The sequence below is a fragment of the Bos taurus genome, chromosome 3 (genome assembly GCF_002263795.3).
Source record: "Bos taurus isolate L1 Dominette 01449 registration number 42190680 breed Hereford chromosome 3, ARS-UCD2.0, whole genome shotgun sequence".
NCBI classification, from domain to species: Eukaryota; Metazoa; Chordata; class Mammalia; order Artiodactyla; family Bovidae; genus Bos; species Bos taurus.
The window spans coordinates 31,816,249-31,835,320 of NC_037330.1; the positions used below are offsets into that span (position 1 = coordinate 31,816,249).

Below are 19,072 nucleotides of genomic sequence, written 5' to 3' on the forward strand. Positions count from 1 at the left end.
AGAATCTCTTGAGCTCAGGGGCTCTCCCAGCTCAGAAGAAGCCTTTCAGTGAAGTATCTTTAGGCGTGAACTCAAAAAGGATGAAGCAAGACTCACTGGTGAGGAGTTGGCCTAGAGGTAGTGAGAACCACCCTGGTTTCAGGTTTAAAGATTAGCGTCACAGAAGTTTCCCTGTGTCTGTCTCCTGGCTCCTCCCTTCAGCTGCTGCTAAGTCGCTTCAGTCGTGTCCGACTCTGTGTGACCCCATAGATGGCAGCCTACCAGGCTCCCCCGTCCCTGAGATTCTCCAGGCAAGAACACTGGAGTGGGTTGCCATTTCCTTCTCCAATGCATGAAAGTAAAAAGTCAAAGTGAAGTCGCTCAGTCGTGTCCGACTCTTCGAGACCCCATGGACTGCAGCCTACCAGGCTCCTCCGTCCATGGGATTTTCTAGGCAAGAGTACTGGAGTGGGGTGCCATATTGTCAAAGGTGGCTGTTGGGCTTTCATTTTAAAGGAATAAGGTAAAGAGACCACCCAGACAAAATCAAGTTTTTCCTCCTCCTCCTCTTCCACACAGATTCACTGGACCAAAGGTAGATGTTGAGTAGCTGGCTTATTTACCCGATTTTTTTCTCTTTATTAACAATAGAAAATAGTGAAGGCCAACAAAATGAGAACAAATGAAGGCTATTTATTCTGAGCTTTCTAGAGAGAAGGAGTCAGCCACTAAGATTTAGTCACTAAGCCGTGTCTGACTCTTTGTGACCCCATAAACAAGAATACTAGAGTGGGTAGCTATTCCCTTTTCCAGGGAATCTTCCCAATCCAGGGATTGAATCCAGGTCCCCTGTGTTGCAGGCAGATCCCTTAGCCTCTGAGCCACCAGGAAACTACTGCCCGTTGCTCTCTGACAGAGTCTCAAAGGCAGGAGAAGAGTGGGATGGTTTTATGGTGGAAGAAAGAAGGCTTCAGATGCACCCTGACTGGAGACCATTGGTCTGGGGAGACTGCAGTGGGCTGACTAAAAGTGGGGCATCCTGCATGGTGAGTTAGGGCTGGTCTTTAGTTGGAAGCAGGACAAAAATTAGGGATGGTGTCAGTTATTCATCTAGCCCTGGCCATGCGGAGCCAATTGTTACAGGGATTATTGTTTGGCTTTCTGGATTGTTACTAGAAATAATGGTCTGACTTCCGATCCGTCTGGTTTATATCAGGCTGGCTTCCTGGGCCAGTTACTATAGATAAGGGGCTGGTTTCCTGGGCTGGTTGTGGGCCAGACTTCTATTTTTATATATGGTTTGGCCATGGTCCATTTGTACCTTCTGTTTCTTAGAACTAGATGCACATTTTCTACAGCAACTCTGCCCTTAGTTACTATAATGGGTAAGATGGAAATGAGAAAAGTCGGGTTGCATCGGGTTGCATCTTGCCCCGGCCACTCGGTGGGCGTGGCGTATGTAAAGTCTCTGTAATCTCTGAAGTGCTCTACAGTTTTGCAGTCTTGTTACTACTGGGGAAGCACAATCAAGAGATGGACAGCAGTTTTTTCTTTCAGATTTAGCATTAGCTCATGGTGGCTATAGAAGCTGTATGAATTTAAACTTAGCCTTATTTAAACTAAGCCTCAATTTTTCTTATTTTTAAAGTGAGACTAGTAATATCTGTGTCAATGTTTTGCTTGTCTTCTTGCTTCTTACTTTTTATTATGAAAAATTCCAAACACGCAACAGTGGAGAGACTATAATAACAAAGGCTCATATAACTATTATCTTGCTTTAATACTGATCAGCTCACAGCCAACCTTGTTTCATTAATGGCCCCTCCCCTGGTTATTTTGAAATTTTGGACATCAGATTATTTCATCTGTAAGCATTTTGGTTTGTATTTTTAAAAAGTATTTTTAAAATGTAGCTTATTCTTATTACCTGTTTACTTTCTTATTTACATATCAAATAGAGTGAAAATTAACTCTCCCCCTAAGAGGGAGCAATAGAACTAATTATACCAAATAATAGAATGCTAATAGATGCATCTGTTTATTCTCTGCACTCTGAGCCTGGCATTTGCTTTAGAATGTTACTTTTTCATGTCTTAGGTATTTTCCTGATACTGTGCACAATCTTTGGTTAGCACTTTCTTTGGTTTCACGGTACAAGCTCTGAGCAATTCTGAATGTTTTACATGTGGGTTTTCTCAGAGATAAGGGCCTACTTAAAAAAAAAAAAAAACAAAAAACCCACAATATCAATTACTGATTGTGATTTAATGAAATACCCCCAAACTTAGAGGCTTAACATGATAATTCTTTATTATCTCTTGTGGTTTTGATGGGTCAGGAATTCAGGAGCATCTTGGTTGGGCAGGTCATGCTTGAGGTCTCTCACAAAGTTGCTGGGTCTGCATTCATCTGGAGGTTCGATGGTGCTGGAGGATTTACTTTCAAGGTGGGTCGTCCATGTCTAGCAAGCTGGTTCCTCTCCTCATGGCCTTTCCACAGTTCCACTTGAAAGTCCCCACAACATGGCAGCTGACTTCTGAAAGAAAGAAAGAAAGCAGTACAACCTCTGAGATGGAAGTTGCACATCTTTTATGATCTAGCCTTGGAAGCCGTATGCCATCACTTCTGCCGTATTTTATTGATCACCTGGGCCAGCCCTGATTCAAGTCTAGGGAATTACACAGTGGCACGTATATCAGGAGCCATCTTAGAGGCTGGCTATGACAATGTCATTATCACATCTGGAAAAAGAGTAACAGTGTTTCCTTTTCTTTTATTCTCACTTAAAAAAAAATTCTTTCTTAATTGGAGGAAAATTGCTTTACAGTGTTGTGTTGGTTTATGCCATACAGCAGTGAAAATCAGCCATAATTATACATCTATCACCTTCCTCTTGAGCTGCGTGTCCCTCTCCCCATCCCACCTCTCTAGGTCACCACAGAGTACAGGCTGGCCCCGTGTTATCCAGCTATCTATTTTACACACGGTAGTGAGCATATGTCGGTGCTACCTTCTCCATTTGTCCCACTCTTTCCTTCCCCCAGTGTCCACAACAATGATTTCTTAATATCATCATCTATCTAGTCACTGTCCACATTTTCTCAATTGTTTGCTTCTGCCAGGATTCAAAATCCAGAATTTTCTCCTATTACTAAGTTCCATATATTACTATTTGTTAGTATGTTTCTCTTGCATGTGTGCTCAGTTGCTTCAGTCATGTCTGACTCTTTGCTATCCTATGGACTGTAGCCCACTAGGCTCCTCTGTTCATGGGATTCTCCAGGCAAGAACACTGGAGTGGGCTGCTGTGCCCTCCTCCAGGGAGTATGCCTCTCAAGCCCCTTTGAATCTACAGAGTGCTGCTTCATTTTGTCCCCCTGGCAGTTTAATTGTTGACCTCACAAAGGTTTCTTGAAGAATAAATGAGGCAATATAAGCAAAACCCCTCCCTTGATGCAGGCCTGCTGCTGGCCCAGTGCTGACTTGGTGTGAATAGAGAAAGGCTCTCCTTGCTCAGGAGCGGACATTATTGAAAACCTGGACAATCACCACGTCCAACCCTTGAGGAGAAGTGCTAGCTCTGGGTGTGATACATAAGCATTCAGCTTAAATTCACCTGAGCGTGGTTCCATAATTCCAACTTTAAAAATCAGTAGCCAGACCATATGGGTCCCATCACGGGAAGCATCTATCGCACGGACAGCCTTGATGTGTCCCAAGAAGGCTTTCAGGATGTCTGTAGGTGCAGCCTGGCTATTGATGCCCCAGAACCCACACTTTCACCTGCTCACATGCTCCGGCCACCAGCATGTCTGCTTCAGGCTCTACCCTCTAGCCACTCTCCCTGGATGAGGCTGAAGTGTTCTCCTGGAAGGCAGGATAGTTATGAATCTCCTTATTGGTCTTCCTCTCAGCTAAATAGGAATTGGGCCTCCAAGAGTGGTGAACAAGAGGCCTGACCTTGGATGGTGCCTGGACCACTGTGCAGGACAGTGCACAGTTGCACAGACGAAGGCGTGCCGGGGATGGTTTGGATTCAGGAGTGTGCCTGGTGTGCCAGAGCAGACGTATCCAGGAGCGAGAGCTCTTCTGTGTTTTGGGCTTTACCAGGAAGCCCAGAATTTTATCATTTTACTCTGTAAGTTTATGTCTGCAAATGGCTTCCCTCTGCTGAAGAGCCCTTGTGCAGTGCACAACGGGGATACCTGTACGTAGCAGCACTTCTTGGATTAACTGGTTGGTCCTTCTTTTTCCTGGTCTCTCCAAACAGGATAAAAGCATCTTCAACTCAAAGATATCTGTTTCCTTTAAACAGATCCAGGATTCCTAAGGCCCCTGGGTCCATCTGGTCATCCCAGTTGAGGATTCACTTCTTTCCAGTCATGAGGCTCTTCATTCTGCTCTCTTTGACTGTCTTTTCAGGTAAGAGATGGGGAAGGATCATCTCCAGGCCTCCAAACTTCCCAGAGGCTGTGCATCCTAACCCTAAACTTAGTGCTTTTCCTTTCCTACCTGGAGTTCCTGCTTATTAATAAGTGCAAGCCACCAAAGGAGCCGGATGAGAAAATAAAAGGTGGTGAAATAATAAATCTTGTCCAAATTAGTCCTTGTTCTTCAATCCGATAAAAGGGTTGTAGGGAATTTGAAACCCTCAGCTAAAATGAAGGCCCTGTATTCTCAGTGTAAGTTCCCCTTCCCTCTCCCCTTCTTCCTTTAAAAACATTTGTGCTGATATATGAGGACAGGACTTCCCTCTTTCTGCACATACCTGCCCCCAAAGATGAGAAGGTCAGAGGACCAGGCTGACCCCAGCTCTGCCCTCCTCCAGCCTTGTGATCTCTGAATTTACTGCACCTCTCTCTGGGTCAGCATCGAGGCTGGTGAACTGATTATCACATGATCTTTCTCACGGGGTCCATATGAGAACAAAATATCATAGCCTGTCAAGTGACATCAAGACACGAGTCTGCTTTGTGGGCTGGTAACACCCGCTGCAGGCTACTCTGGAGGCAGCACTGAGGGGCCCCATTGCACATCTGGAAGGCTAAGGGAAGGCTGGGCTCTCTCAGCCATCTCATCTCCTTGGTCAAACACTTCCCCAGCCACCGTCAAGCTGGATGAGGCCTGCATGACTTCCTTTTTATGCAACATCTTGAGATGACAGAGGTGCCCACACCGGTCTAGCACAGAGGAAACATGAAGTTCTTAGCCCCTGAGGATAGAGCAGAACCGGACGCCTCTGTCTTCAGTCCTGTACAGCCGGCAGAAGCCTCAAAACTGCCTTACTTTTTCTTTTTCTAAATTAAAAAAAAATTTTTTATTGAAGTATAGTTGATCTGGGGCCCCCCTGGTGGCTCAGCAGTAAAGAATCTGCATGCAATTCAGGAGCTGCAGGTTCCATCCCTGGGTTGGGAAGATCGCCTGGAAGAGGGCATGGCAACCCACTCCAGTATTCTTGCCTGGAGAATCCCATGGACAGAGAAGCCTGGCAGGCTACAGTCCATGGGGTTGCAAAGAGCTGGACACAACTGAGCAACTAAGTGAACACACACACACACATATATATATTTTTCAGATCCTTTTTCATTATAGGTTATTACAAGATACTGAATATAATTCCTTGTACCATGCAATAGGTCTTTGTTGTTTAGCTGTTTATATATAGTAGTGTGTATCTGTTAGTTCCAAACTCCTAATTTTCTTCTCCCCCTGTCCTTTCCCCTTTGGTAACTGTAGTGTTTCCTATGTCTGTGGGTTTGTTTCTGTCTCAAACCCCCTTACTTTCCTTTCAAGGGTGCCAAGGTGAAGCGGGGCAGGGAGTGGGAGCTAGGGGCAGAGAATCTACTAACAGTAGGCCTCAGGCTCTTCCACCCTCCCTGCAAACCACAGGAGAGGCCTCCTGAAGTCTTTCAGAGGGGCATAGGTATTCTCCCTGCTCTTAGAGCAGGGAAAATCCTTCTCCAGGCTTGCTGTGTTAGTCTGCTAGGCCTCCTGTAACAAACTCAGACTGTGTGGCTGCAACAACAGACGTTTGTTTCCTTACGGTGGTGGAGGCTGGAAGTCCAAGATCAAGCTGTCAGCAGGTTTGCTTCCTCCTGAGATCTCTCTCCTTGGCCTGCAGGGGACCCCCTTCTCACTGTGCTCATAGTCATCCCTCTGTTGTCTGTGTCCTGATCTCCTTTTCTATTAGGACACCAGTCAGATTGGACTGGGGCCTATTCTAATGACCCTACTTTAACTTCATTACCTCTTTAAAGGTTCTAAGTCCAAATACAGTCACATTCTAAAGTCCCGAGTGGGGCTTCCATGGTGGCTCAGTGGTCAAGAATCCACCCGTGAATGCAGGAGACATGGGTTCAATCCCCCATCTGGGAAGGTCCCAAACGCTGTGAAGCAATGAAGCCCGTGGGCCACAGCTATTGAGCCTGTGCTCTAGAGCCTGGGAGCTGAAACTACTGAAGCCTGCGTGCCCTAGAGCCCGTGCTCCACGACAAGAGAAGCCGCCACAGTGAGAAGCCCGAGTACCGCAGCTAGAGAGTAGTCCCCGCTCCCTGCAGCTAGAGAAAGTCCACGTGCCACAGTGAAGACCCAGCACAGCCAAAAATAAATAAATAAGATTATTTTTAAAAAGCACTGGGTGGTTACCACTTCAACACATAAATTTTAGGGGAACACTGTTCAACCTCTAATAGCTGGTTGCCAACCCCAAAACAGGCAAAAATCTGCCTCCAATGCTTTCATTAATTTTCCTCCAGGGTACAGGGGCTGAGATGTGTTTAAAAGAACGATGGTGTTTGTCCGTGTGTTTTCACAGATGCCATGGTCATGGACGAGAAGGTCAAGGAAAGCTTTGTGCTGGACACAGCTTCCGCCATCTGCAACTACGACACCCACTATAAGGACCACCCCAAGTACTGGTGTCGAGGCTATTTCCGGTACTACTGCAACATCATCGCCTTCACACCCAACAGCACCGACCGCGTGGCCCTGAGGGACACAGGAAACCAACTCATTGTCACTGTGTCCTGCCTGACCAAGGAGGATACGGGCTGGTACTGGTGTGGCATCCAGCGTGACTTTGCCAGAGATGACATGGACTTTACAGAGCTGGTTGTGACCGATGACAGAAGAGCCATCACCAACAATTTCTGGTCTGGGCAAGGTAAGGAAGCTATTGTGGGTCTAGCTGGGGGTGACCCATGGCGGTGGGTGGCAGCTGGTGAGGTAAATACTCATTGTGCGCCAACTCTGTTCTCTGGGTTAACCTGGTCCCTCCCTCCCTCCAGAGTTGGTGGCTGCTGATGCTGCTGATGATTAACTGGGAATTTGGGGGAAGGGGAGGGTGCCTGGGCCCCAGCGTGCTCTTAAGGACCTCTCTCCCCTCACAGCCATCTGATTTGGGCGGCTCACCAGTGTGAGAGCTTTGCCTTGTGGACTAGAATCTTGAATATTCGCTTCTTGAGAGGTGGCTGAGGCTGTAAAAAGTGGTCTAGGCACCTGGCCGGGCTTCCCAGGTGGCACTAGTGGTAAAGAACCCGCCTGCCAATGCAGGAGGCATAACAACCGCAGGCTCGATCCCTGGGTCTGGAAGATCCCCTGGAGAAGGGAATGGAACCCACTCCAGTATTCTTGCCTGGAGGATCCCATGGACAGAGGAGCCTGGTAGGCTATAGTCCATAGGGTCACAGAGAGTTGGACATGACTGAAGCGACTTTGCAAGCACACAGGCACCCGGGCAAGCACCCTCAAAAATTGTGCACTTAAATAATTTTATAATATACAGAGAAATATTGTCCAAGAGGTCAATGGTTTCTTTTAAGGGGTACACTTTTCTCCTGAAGGCAGCTGGAAGGGCATGGGTGGAGCAGCCTGGAGGGGCAAGTCTGTCTAAGCTAGTATGTTGCTCCTTTGGGCCAGGCAGAAGGGATAGGGGCTCCATTTGTTCCCCAAAGTCCTTCTGTCCAATGTTGAAAACCTCCCTTTACACCAGAAAACCTCTCTCAGGCGCATTACTCTACCTTTTTTTCTTTCCTTTCCTCCCTCCCCACCCCCGCCCCCCTGTGGCTTCTCCTTATTTCCATTTCTAGAAGGGATGTCTTGGGCTCCCTGGTGGCTCAGTGAATAAGAATCTGCCTGCCAATGCAGGAGACACGGGTTCAATCCCTGGTCTAGGAAGATCCCACAAACCGTGGACCTGGAATTGCAGCTACTTAAGCCCACAAGCCCTGAAACCAGTGCTCTGCAACAAGAGAAGCCACTGCCATGAGAGGCCCATGCACCTCAAATAAGAGTAGCCCCCGCTTGCCGCAATTAGAGAAAAGCCCTCACAGCAGTGAAGACCCAGCACAGCCAAAAATAAATAAATAAATAAAAATTAGAAGGGAGATCTTTTTCTAGCTTCATCAGAGGACAATGCCAGTAGGAAAACACAGCAAAGGGCATAAGGGAGGCTTGGGGAAGCCTCCTCCTGATACTGGAGAGCCCTGCTCACATTTGACCAGCTGGTAATTTCTTCAGCACACATCTTACCGAAAATGTGACATCCTTCACACCTACCGTGTTTCTACTTTGTGTGGTTCTGCTTTTATTTAATTAAATAAATTATTAATATTTATTTAATTAATAATTTATTATTAAATTAATTAATTATTATATGTTATTATTAAATGTGTAGTCTGTCCTGAGTTTTAGACTCAGGATGAGAGAAGTCCCACCTAAATGAGCTCTTCAGTTTAAATGAAACACACACACACCCCATCCCCTGATCTTCTCATAGGGGCAAGGCGGGTGACCATGGTGGCCTTTTCTTGCTGGGTTTTGATAGGTGTCAGAAACACAATGTGGCAATTACGTTACCTACTGGTCAGCTCCTTAAGGACAGGACTGGCACTCTGGTGCCTCTGACAGTCCCCTCTCACAGCTGTCAGCCTCTCTAACCAAGGGCCATATTTAGTCAACATAGAACCTTTGTGCAAATCTGGAAAAGGTGCCCTTCCTCCCAGTGCATGGAACTCAATGGCAGGGTATATAGTTTGGCAAACTCTATGGGCTGGGTTTCAGCCCTTGGCTTGTTCCATCCGCCTTCTGCGGGCTTTCCTGATAGCTCAGTTGGTAAAGAATCTGCCGGCAATGCAAGAGACCCCGGTTTGATTCCTGGGTCAGAAAGATCCTCTGGAGGAGGGATAGGCTACCCACTGGGCTTCCCTGGTGGCTCAGCTGTAAAAGAATCCACCTGCAATGTGGGAGACTTGCGTTCGATCCCTGGGTTGGGAAGATCTCCTGGAAAAGGGAACAGCTACCCACTCCAGTATTCTGGCCTGGAGAATTCCATGGACTGTATAGTCCACGAGGTTGCAAAGAGTCGGACATGACTGAGTGCCTTTCACTCACTCCGCCCTGTGCAGGTGAATGTGACCCAGTACTCCCCCAGGGCACTCACTCTCTGGAGACTGAGAGAAGGGTAGGCAGAGGTGCAGAGATGCAGAAGGCAAAGGAAGGGCCTGAGCTTGGGCCTTATTTGACTCTCAACAAATCCTTTCTGACACAGACCTGTCGGGCAATAAGAACAGAAGCTGCAGGGCTTCCAAGGTTGTCCACAAGGCAGATCACTCCAGGTGAGCAACTTTAGGGGACAAGTGGGCTTTGGGTGGGCAGTAACAATGCAACACGGCCCTGGGTTTGCACCCTCTACTTTCCAGCTGTGTATCGTTTCTCCTCTTGAGCTATCCGTCTTCAGTGTGACTGTTTGCTTTCTTTCAAAAGAACACAGTTTAGGGCTCTTGGTCGCAAGCAGCAAAAATGCCCTCTGGCTACTTTGATTAAAGCGGAGATTTCATCATAAGGAGAAAGCAGTGTCTGAAGAAATGCAGGGGCAGAGATCTGGCCACGCTCAGAAATGGGGAGCATCATCAGGATTTATCTCTGTCTTCAATCTGCTTCACTTTTGCGTGTTTGCTTCTTCTCTCTCCCCACTGCCCTCTTATATTTCTTTTTTTTTTTTTTCCCTGCCCTGGGAGAAGATAGTCCACTTGTAGCTGCTGAGTTTCTTTTCCCCCTGTTCCCCCAGCCTAAGACCGCATCCTCACACTCCCATGTTAGTCTCCGAGGAGGGGGCTGGGCCTGGCTTGGTGTCAGATAGCCAACCCAGGTCCAGTCATGCGTGATCATGTGTGATCTGGAGGAGATGGGTGCTCTAAAAGAATCTGGTTTCTAGGGGCTGCTGGAACTGAATGGGAGCACGGTCTGGGAGAGGGGATAGGTCCCAGGAAAGGGGATCCTGAGCAGAGAACCTAAACGTGGTTTCTTCCAAGAGCTATGGATACTGTCTGTGATTCCTTCCAGGATGTCCATTCTCATCATTTGCATACTGATCACGGGCTTAGGGATCATCTCCATATTCAGCCGTTTGTCCCGAAGGAGGAGAAACCAAAGAAACAGAAGGGGTAGGTAGAAGTTTGGGGCAGGGGTGGTGGAAATTGGGGAAAATGAAAGGGGTCAAGGAACAGTTCTCATATGGGTGAATGTGACCCTCCTCCTATTGCCCGGACCCCCGGATTCCCACACAGCCTGTCCACGGGCTGAGGGCAGTTCTGTTTCATGGTCACAAAGGCACCCTGAGAGGTGGCCGAGAGCACTGTGGAGGCATGTGCAGACCAGGGAGGAGGGGGACTAAGCCACTGGGGAGCTTCTGCAGCACCTGGGCAAGTAGGCGTAGAGAGGTCTCCCTGAGAAGGGCTGGGAGTGGTTGGCAGTGGAAAAGGACAAGCCCAAGGGCTTCAGGCCTGGCCTCGCACCAAGGGAGGGGTGGCCCTTAAGCTTTGTGCCTCCTTCTTCCCTTGGGCGATTGCAGGTAAAGGCCTAACGAGAAACCAGAAAACCAGCCAAGCTTCTGCGAGCCCCACGCCGCTGGTAAGTTCCCTCCTCGATTCTTCTGTCCTGGGTTCCGTACCCACTGCTCCCTGACCTGTAGGGCTCCCTGTTCCTAAACACAGGAACTGTGTTCAGAAGAGGGTGTGTAGATATGCCCATCTTTCCTGTGGGGCCGCTTCAGAGAAGCCAGAATCCCCAAGGCCACCATGTGGGGAATCGGCTAACTTCTCAAGTGGATGCAGGGTAGAGACAGCATCAGACCCAAGCGCCACTAGTTGGCTAATAGGTTTTTGTTTGTTTTTATGCTCAGAAGCCAAAGAAATACCTTGGGTGATGGAGAGACTGTGGGCATAACTATAAAACAGACTCCACTCTCCTCTGGGTATGGAAATGTAGAAAACAGCATTTTAGAGAATGAGAGAACACGAACAAACCAGAAACATCTGTTAATGAAACACAAGGGTCTACAGACAGACGAATCTGAAACCCAAAGCTTGGTGATAATTTGGCTCCGGGGCCAGAGCAGGAGCTCTAAGAACTCAAAGCAGTGGCTTCCATGGCATTGCTGGCTTTTTGCCATCTAAGAGCTGTGGAGGTGTGGGATATAGACAAAGCAACATCTTGCTTGGTTTTGCCCAAGATCACACCCTTTGGGGGGCTTCCCAGGGGTCTTAGTAAAGAATCCGCCTGCAATGCAGGAGACCTGGGTTTTAATCCCTGGGTTGGGAAGATCCCCTGGAGAAGGAAATGGCTACCCACTTCAGTATTCTTCCTGGAGAATCCCATGGGCGGAGGAGCCTGGTGGGCTACAGTCCAGTTCAGTTCAGTTGCTCTGTCGTGTATTGCGACCCCATGGACCGCAGCACACCAGGCCTCCCTGTCCATCACCAACTCCCAGAATTTACTCAAACTCATGTCCATTGAGTCGGTGATGCCATCCAACCATCTCATCCTCTGTCATCCCCTTCTCCTCCCACCTTCAATCTTTCCCAGCATCAGGATCTTTTCCAATGAGTCAGTTCTTCACATCAGGTGGCCAAAGTATTGGTGTTGGGCTACAGTCCATGGGGTCAAAAAGAGTTGGACATAATCGAGTGACTAAGCACACACACACTCCCTTTGGGACACAATTGGAGTCTAGGTTTTTGCAAAACCCATTTTCACTTCTTTAAGGCATGACCTAGAGCAACTTATTACTTGTCTATTTACTTCTGTATAAGTTGAGGACCCCGTACTCACCAGGATTTTTTATTCATTCACTCATTCATTCATTCTATAAACAATGACCATACCAGATTCTGAAATACACAGCTGAATCAAAGAAATAGCATTTGTCTTCATGGAGCTTATAATGTAGAGTGGGAGGCAGGCAAAGCGTCTCAGACACACGCTCACACACACACACGTGAAACTGTCAACTCTAAGTACTCTAAAGGAGAGATGCATGGTGCTATGTAAGTTGAAGCAACGGAACCCAGCCCTCATTCTTATCTAGCAGGGCATTGTGCAATCTGGTTTAGCCACGGCCAGCTTTCTCACGCTCAGGCAACGGGAACGTGCAGCCTGAGTCAGGGTCCCTTCTGGGCTCTGAAGGAGTCAGCTGCATTCGTGTCACCAGAGCTCGGTGAGAGCTGAACGCAGGCCCCGTGCACCAAGCTTTGCTGCTAACTAGCTGATGACCTTTCAATCATGACATCTGATTTTCACTCTGAAAACAACCTTTGGTGTTGGGCCCCTGTGAAGCCCCTATGACAGAGTTTGCCATTTTTGCTGCAGAAACACCCAGCAGAGGTAGGCAATAAATCTCAATTCAATTCTCCTTTTCTATTTCCAACAAAGTAGACAATTTGAAGTCCCTTCCACGTGTCCTGACTCCAAAGGCGATGGCTCATACTGAACAGATGGGGCTGCAGATTTCTTTTATTAAGTTCATAAATAAAATGATGCTACAATAGAATCACCATGACAACTGGCCCACAAGTTGCGGACTGATTCTGATCTCAGGTGTTCTGGAGGCCGCTTTAACCTCGCCAATGATCATTTGCAGATAGGTAAGAACAGAGGCAGTCAAGGGGTTGTGCTCGGCCACTCCTGAGCAATGCCACAGTCAGATAACATTTCAAGATCTTAGTTCTCACGCAACCAGCTAGTCAAAAGTGAAGAAGAGGGCCAGATCTCGATTAGGGGGCCAGGAGATCACTTCTGCTGTATTCCTTAGCCAATAAATCTCTGACCCAGTGTTGAATGAACTCCAAGGTATGACTAACTTCTCTCAGGATACCACTGGGAAAGTATTTGCAGAAAAGTTTAAAGCATAATATTCCAGTTTACTTCTGAATTAGTATTCCATGCTGTTCTACCCAAAGAAAGGGAGAGAGGCTACATCAGAGGTTCTCAGAGTCTCTTGACTCAAAGATTTGGAAACTGCCACCCGTTTGGGGAAGTGTATGGGAAACTGCCACCAGACTGAATGGACACTGCTTCTTATCAGTAAGAAACCAAAGTGTGATAAGTTAAGAGACATATTCATTCACATCAGGAAACAAATTGAGACGAGGGCATCAGCAGCTGTGGGTGCAAGTGAGGTGGTGCTGTCACGAATGCCAGGATACCTACACTCTTAGCTTCCACCTGCACGTCTACACCTCTCTCCCCCTAGAGTGTGTCTCCTGCATTTCAGACCCTGGAATCTCCCCACTGCTTCTGCTGCCCTCATAAAAACCCTGCTCTTCCAGTCCCTCCTGAGAGGGTTTTGGCCAGTCTCCATGCTCAGGACACTCAATGGCATCTGGTCTGGGCAGGCCTGGGACAGGGTTCTATATATACCTGCACGTTTAGGTCCAGGCTCTCACAGTCTTTTAAGAACACAGTTCCTTCAGCCCTAAGCCCTCTCTGCATAGGTAGGGAACCCAAAGCTACTCAACAAGCAGGCTGATGGGAAGAGCAGGGAGGGGGACCCCATTCCTGCCATCCTCTGTATGCCCACTCAGCCGGTCCCTTCCCTCCCCAGTCCCAGATCAAACAACATCAAAAGTGCTGTGTTTTCCCTCAGCCACTAAACAATCCTAATCCTTCTCCTGTGGCCATGTGTTGAATTTGTACAAAGAAGCCACTAGTCCACCGGTTTTGCAAACAGCAATCCATCCTTGGGACTTTCCTCGTGGCTCAGATGGTAAAGAGTCTGTCTACAATGCGGGAGACCTGGGTTCGATCCCTGGGTCGGGAAGACTCCCTGTAGAAGGAAATGGCAACCCACTCCAGTACTCTTGCCTAGAAAATCCCATGGACGGAGGAGCCTGGTGCAAGCTACTGTCCATGGGGTCGCAAAGAGTCGGACACGACTGAGTGACTTCACTTTCACTCTCATTTTAATCCATCCTTGGCTGGGTGGGTTAGGATATCCTACTACATAAGTCAAGAGAGCAGACATCAATTTTCCACGACAGATGAAGACATCCATAGACATCTTGGAAGATGCACACTTACCTATCTGGAAAACTATTTCCTTTGGGAATCCTATACCAAAGACTTGCTGAATCTGTGGTCCATTATATATTCATTTTGTCTTTCAGCAAGGCTAGTTGTGTGCCACTTTTCATGATAGGGAGACAAAAAAATCAAGACTTTGAAAATGCAGGGTTGTGCTGTTAAAATTAGGAAGTTTCAATAAAACAGGGAAGAGGAATTAACCTGATGTTTCATGTATTGGGTGGCCATAGGACGATGGTTATACATCTTCTTGCAAGCTGTTCATAAGGTACTGGCTCTAAACTGGAAAGCTGATATGGCTTCTAACTTCAGAGTTGGTAGAATTGTTTGAAGTCTGCTCGTCGCACAGAGTCGGACACGACTGAAGCGACTTAGCAGAAGCAGAAGCAGCAGCAGCAGCAGCAGCAGCAGAGTTTCAGCTAAAACTGAGTCCTCCTCTACCAACACATCCCACAGCCAGCACGGGGGAGGGCATTCCTGGCGCTCTGCTGCCCTCGAGCGGCCGACCGCGCTGTGGCACTGCCATCTCGTCCCAAGACTACTTCCCCAAACCGGGTCTCCACAGAGGGAGCCCTTCCTTTATCAACTCTCACTTCCTCTGTATTCCCCTCAAAATCCAGCTGTCAAGAGCAGCTGCTCCATCTCAGAGCGAACATACTCTCTCGAATAGATCATCTAACTTGACCTTTCTAGTTTCTCTGCCACTGTATGGGCTCTGGGACAGCTTGCGGTGGAGGCCAGATGCAAGGAATTTGAAGTCAGAGGACTTAAATTTTGTTCTGCCGCTTACTAGCTGGGAGACACTGGGTAAATTATCTCATCTCTTTGAACCTTAATTTTCTTACCTTGATTCTCAAAAATATTACTTAATGTATTTTTAAGAGAGATTTGTAAAAAAAAGCTTTCCTCCCCGTGGACTGAGCTCCGTTGGTGGGCACTCCTTAGTGAGGGACGCCCTGGCTGAGGTGGAGTGATTTGTCTAATGAGTGAGTCTGGGGGTAGGAACCAGAAGTGACTGCGCTGCCCTTCCCCTTCCTTTTTTTAATTCCTTGGGTGCAGATTTCAAGAGCACACGGTGTCTTTCGCAACCCTAAGGGCAGCTGAGCTGCCGTTTGGGGTGTGGGGAGGGGCAGGGACTTGCCTTAGTGCACGAAATTCAGGGTTCTGCAGCTATGGGTTTATGCTTATATTTTCCTATGTTTGTAATAAAGATGCTGCTTTGATTTCTATCTGCCGAGTCCTCTTATTTCTCACTTGGTCTAGAATTCAGGTGGGGAATGGGAACACTAGGTATCAGGCTCGTTGAAAATCCTCAACAAGGTAAATTAAGGACTTCAAAAGTTATAAAAAAAAAAAAAAAAAAAAGGTTTTTAAAGGAAATCATACTTCCTCCCATCTCTGCCCCTCAGTCCCTCAGTTATCAGAGGGACTCCCCAGAAAATAGCAATTACTAAAACCATTAATGATGTTTCTTCCAGAGAGAGACTAAACATATGTAAATACAGGTATGAATTCAGTATTCGTGTGTGACTGTGAGCTCAGGCAAGTTGTTTGACCTTCTTGTGCCTCCATTTCTGTACCAAAAATGAGAATAATAACTGCTGCAACCTCCTGGTGTTTTGTGGGGGTTCCATGAACACATGCCAAGCACTCAGAATAGTGTTTAGAGTAACAAGCCTCAATTTAGTTTTAGTCTATTTGATGAATGGTGCAATTCAAATGACATAGGTGACTTCCACATGTTTAAGTAGGACACATTCTTTGAAATAGAATTTAATATGTTAGCTGTTGCCAAAATGCCTTTCGTAGTAGTTGTATCAACTCACTCTCCCACCAGTAGTATATGTGTGTTTTAGTTCCCCACAATCTTGTCCAGTTTGTTAGCAAACTTTTTGAATTTTGCAGATCTTACTGATGGAACTTATTATCTAATTATAGTTCTAATTATGATTTATCTTAAAGAGTAAAGTTGAGTATCTCTTCGTATGTTTGAAGTCATTTATATTTCCTTTTCTGCTAATAGCCTAACCTTATCCATTCTTTTACTTTTCTATTGAGCTGTTGATTTTTTTCCTTATTGATTTATAGGAACTTATATTTGTTGAGAAAATCAGCCCTTTGTCTATGAGATGCTCTGCAAGTATTTTTCCAGCTTGCCATTTGTCTTTTGAACGGTACTTTGTAAGTCAGGTTAACCAGTCCTTTCTGTTTTATTGACCATGCGTCATGTATTCAGAGGCATACTTCACTGTGTTGTTTTCCAAAGTTCTCCCATATTTACTTCTAGTACTTTTATGATTTTTTTAGTAAAATTTTTGACATATCTGGAATTTTGAAAAAAGGAGTAAGATACAGATCTGATCTTATTTTCACCTTCATGACTACCTAATTTTCTCAACACCATTTATGAATAATTTTCCCCAAATGATTTGATATACCAACTTCATCATACTCTAAATTTCCTCTTGTGGGATTTTTGGTCTATTTCTGGTCTTTATATTTTATCCCTTTATTTTTTCACTCATAAACCATTAACATGTTTTAATTAGCCATTCTTAATAAAACAGTACTCTCAGCTGTTCAGGTCAGCCTTCCCATCTTTTATTTGCTTACTTTTATGAATGATCTTTCTTGTTTATGGCTTACGAAGGAAATTTAGAATAATCTTACCTAGTAAAAAGTAATTTTATTGATATTTTTACTAGGACCACCTATGGGGTTATCCATTGGAATTTGGCAGGGGAGAGGGCTAATTTAGATCAATTTTTAGTTCCCCTATACTGTTGTTATGCATATCTCTTATGCTATAGCAAGGAGATGGACATCCTCATTTGAATAGTGCTTTATCCAACAGGGACCTTATTTTGTGTAGTGCTCTGGGATGTACAGAGTTCTTAACGATATCTCATTGATTTTTACACTAGGAGATGTGTTATTAGTTCTGTTTTCAAGATGAGGAAATTGAAGCTTCAAAAGTTTAGCATACTTGCGCCAATGACTGAAGGACGTTAGTTAGTGGTAGATTTGCGACTTGGACCCCAATCGATCCTGAGTTCCGATTTCATTCGGCTTTTCTGGCTGTGGATGAGCTCTGCACCTCTAGAGGGGATGGGGAAAGACACAGCAATGATGGAGAAGGAGTCAGCGTTGCAGAGTTTGCTTTTATTTGTAATCCAACCTGGATTGTTCATTTGGTTGACTCTTCCCAAGTAGATCGATGATGCCAAGGGAACACTCTTGGTGCTGTGAGCTCTGTATCACACTTTTCAGAAGGTGACAGGGGAGGTAGGCTCAGCTCTCAACAGTCTAACAGGCTGTTGGTCCAAGTGGGAGGGCCATAGATCTTTTCTCAGGTCAGGAAAAGATTAACCCTTGGTCTTTAAACTGGGGACTAGCATTGTCCGAGCACACCCAGACAGCTCCAGCTGTGGTTTCGTCTGGTCGTAGTCCAAAATTTGTTAAAATGGAAAGTGATGGATGAAGATGGAGGTGAGACAAAAGGAACTGGACTCAAGCCTCACTGGAGAGGCAAGGTGAGTTTGTCACTTTAACCTGAACATAGACAACAGGATCCAAGTGTACAGCATTCTGTACACTCTTGGTCAGGTGATCGCTGTTTTCTTCGGGGGCTTTGAAAATCATGCTGGCATAGGTATGTACCTCCTCTGAGGATGAAAGCTGCAGAGGAGGAAGGAAGAGGAGGAATGAGTCAGTTCGATTTGGAGGAAGGTGTCTCTTATTAGCAAGTGACATTTAAAAGCAACTTGAAAGCTTGGGTGAGAGAAGACCCAAAGAAATCAGAAGACCCTTCAAAGAATCAGGTGCCCAGTGGCATCAGGCCTCCATATCCAGGAAACAGAGTGGCTGTCTTACCTTGGCTGGATGATCTGAAGGAGGATCCAGGGTCTGGGGACTGGAATGACCTGCTGCAAGTGCCAGGAAGAAGAGGAACAAGTCTCACCCATGGGGCCTGGAGGAATTAGAAGCTTCTTTCTTTAATCTTGGGTGAAGGGACAGGGTAGGGGGGGAGGTGCTGGAGGTGGGAAGGGTGGAGGATGAAGAGGGCCGGGAGAGAAGTGAAGGGGTTCAAGTCCTTGATCTGTGGATAGCATGGGCTCTGTCTGATTTACTCCCCTCAAAGCTATTCTCTATTACTGTTCTCGATGGCAGAGAAAGAAGGGCTGTCTCAGCTCTTGGAGACTTACATTTTCTGCAGCTCTTTATGATGAGGAAGACAAAGGCCATCAGCAGCAGTGTCAGTATAACCCCAGCAAAAAAGGCTAAGACCAAATGTTCTTTGCTGTTGTGGAGAAGAAAGGGAACATGACCCAAGGGACTTTTTGAAGGCCTTACGACAAGAGGGTGACCCTTTCCACCTAGGGGTAAACCTCTGGAATAGCTTTCACACTGGTTAGTCATCTTGCAATCTCCACCCCCAGTTTTCAACTTTTGGCTTTCAGGTTCTAGATCCATTTGAGGTGTCAGTAAAAGCTGCGGGCTCTGTTCCCCCTTAAAAATGTTCATAGGACTGCACATAGCAAATTTTATAAGTTTAGGGGCTTCATGAGTCTCTTGAGGCATGGGGGACCCTAGATTAAGAGCCACACTCTGAAGGTAAAATACTGATTTACTACTACTGCTGTTGCTGGTCCCTGCTCCCCAGACCTCCCTCTCCAAGTCCATAAGGCAAAGTGGTCAACTCAGAATCAAATGCCATGTGGTATGAGATGAAATG

General features: G+C 46.5%; 2 protein-coding genes across 3 annotated transcripts in view; one reads left to right on the forward strand and one right to left on the reverse strand.

The window, feature by feature from the left end:
• TMIGD3 (transmembrane and immunoglobulin domain containing 3) overlaps positions 1-12,811 on the forward strand; it is an 83,411-nt gene extending 70,600 nt beyond the window's left edge. For both annotated transcript variants that reach the window (NM_001079645.3, NM_001302767.1), the window contains 6 exon segments: positions 4,295-4,401; positions 6,794-7,141; positions 9,527-9,593; positions 10,321-10,421; positions 10,829-10,887; positions 12,688-12,811. In NM_001079645.3, the coding sequence (NP_001073113.2) occupies positions 4,362-4,401; positions 6,794-7,141; positions 9,527-9,593; positions 10,321-10,421; positions 10,829-10,887; positions 12,688-12,690 (618 nt within the window). In that variant the 5' untranslated portion in view covers positions 4,295-4,361 and the 3' untranslated portion in view covers positions 12,691-12,811.
• Positions 12,812-17,478: 4,667 nt separating this feature from the next.
• On the reverse strand, positions 17,479-19,072 carry C3H1orf162 (chromosome 3 C1orf162 homolog). The gene is made up of 3 exons (XM_002686143.6): positions 18,543-19,072; positions 18,211-18,263; positions 17,479-18,015 (listed from the first exon to the last, which is right to left on the reverse strand). The coding sequence occupies exons 1-3, from the start codon at positions 19,018-19,020 to the stop codon at positions 17,848-17,850; spliced, it is 699 nt and encodes a 232-aa protein (XP_002686189.2). The 5' UTR covers positions 19,021-19,072; the 3' UTR covers positions 17,479-17,847.

Coding starts and splice junctions, on each gene's coding strand:
- C3H1orf162 (XM_002686143.6), bottom strand. CDS start 19,020: ATGGACTTGGAGAGGGAGGTCTGGGGAGCAGGGACCAGCAACAGCAGT. Junction 18,264..18,542: donor CATAAAGAGCTGCAGAAAAT/GTAAGTCTCCAA, acceptor TGGCACTTGCAG/CAGGTCATTCCAGTCCCCAG. Junction 18,016..18,210: donor CTTCAGATCATCCAGCCAAG/GTAAGACAGCCA, acceptor CCTCCTCTGCAG/CTTTCATCCTCAGAGGAGGT.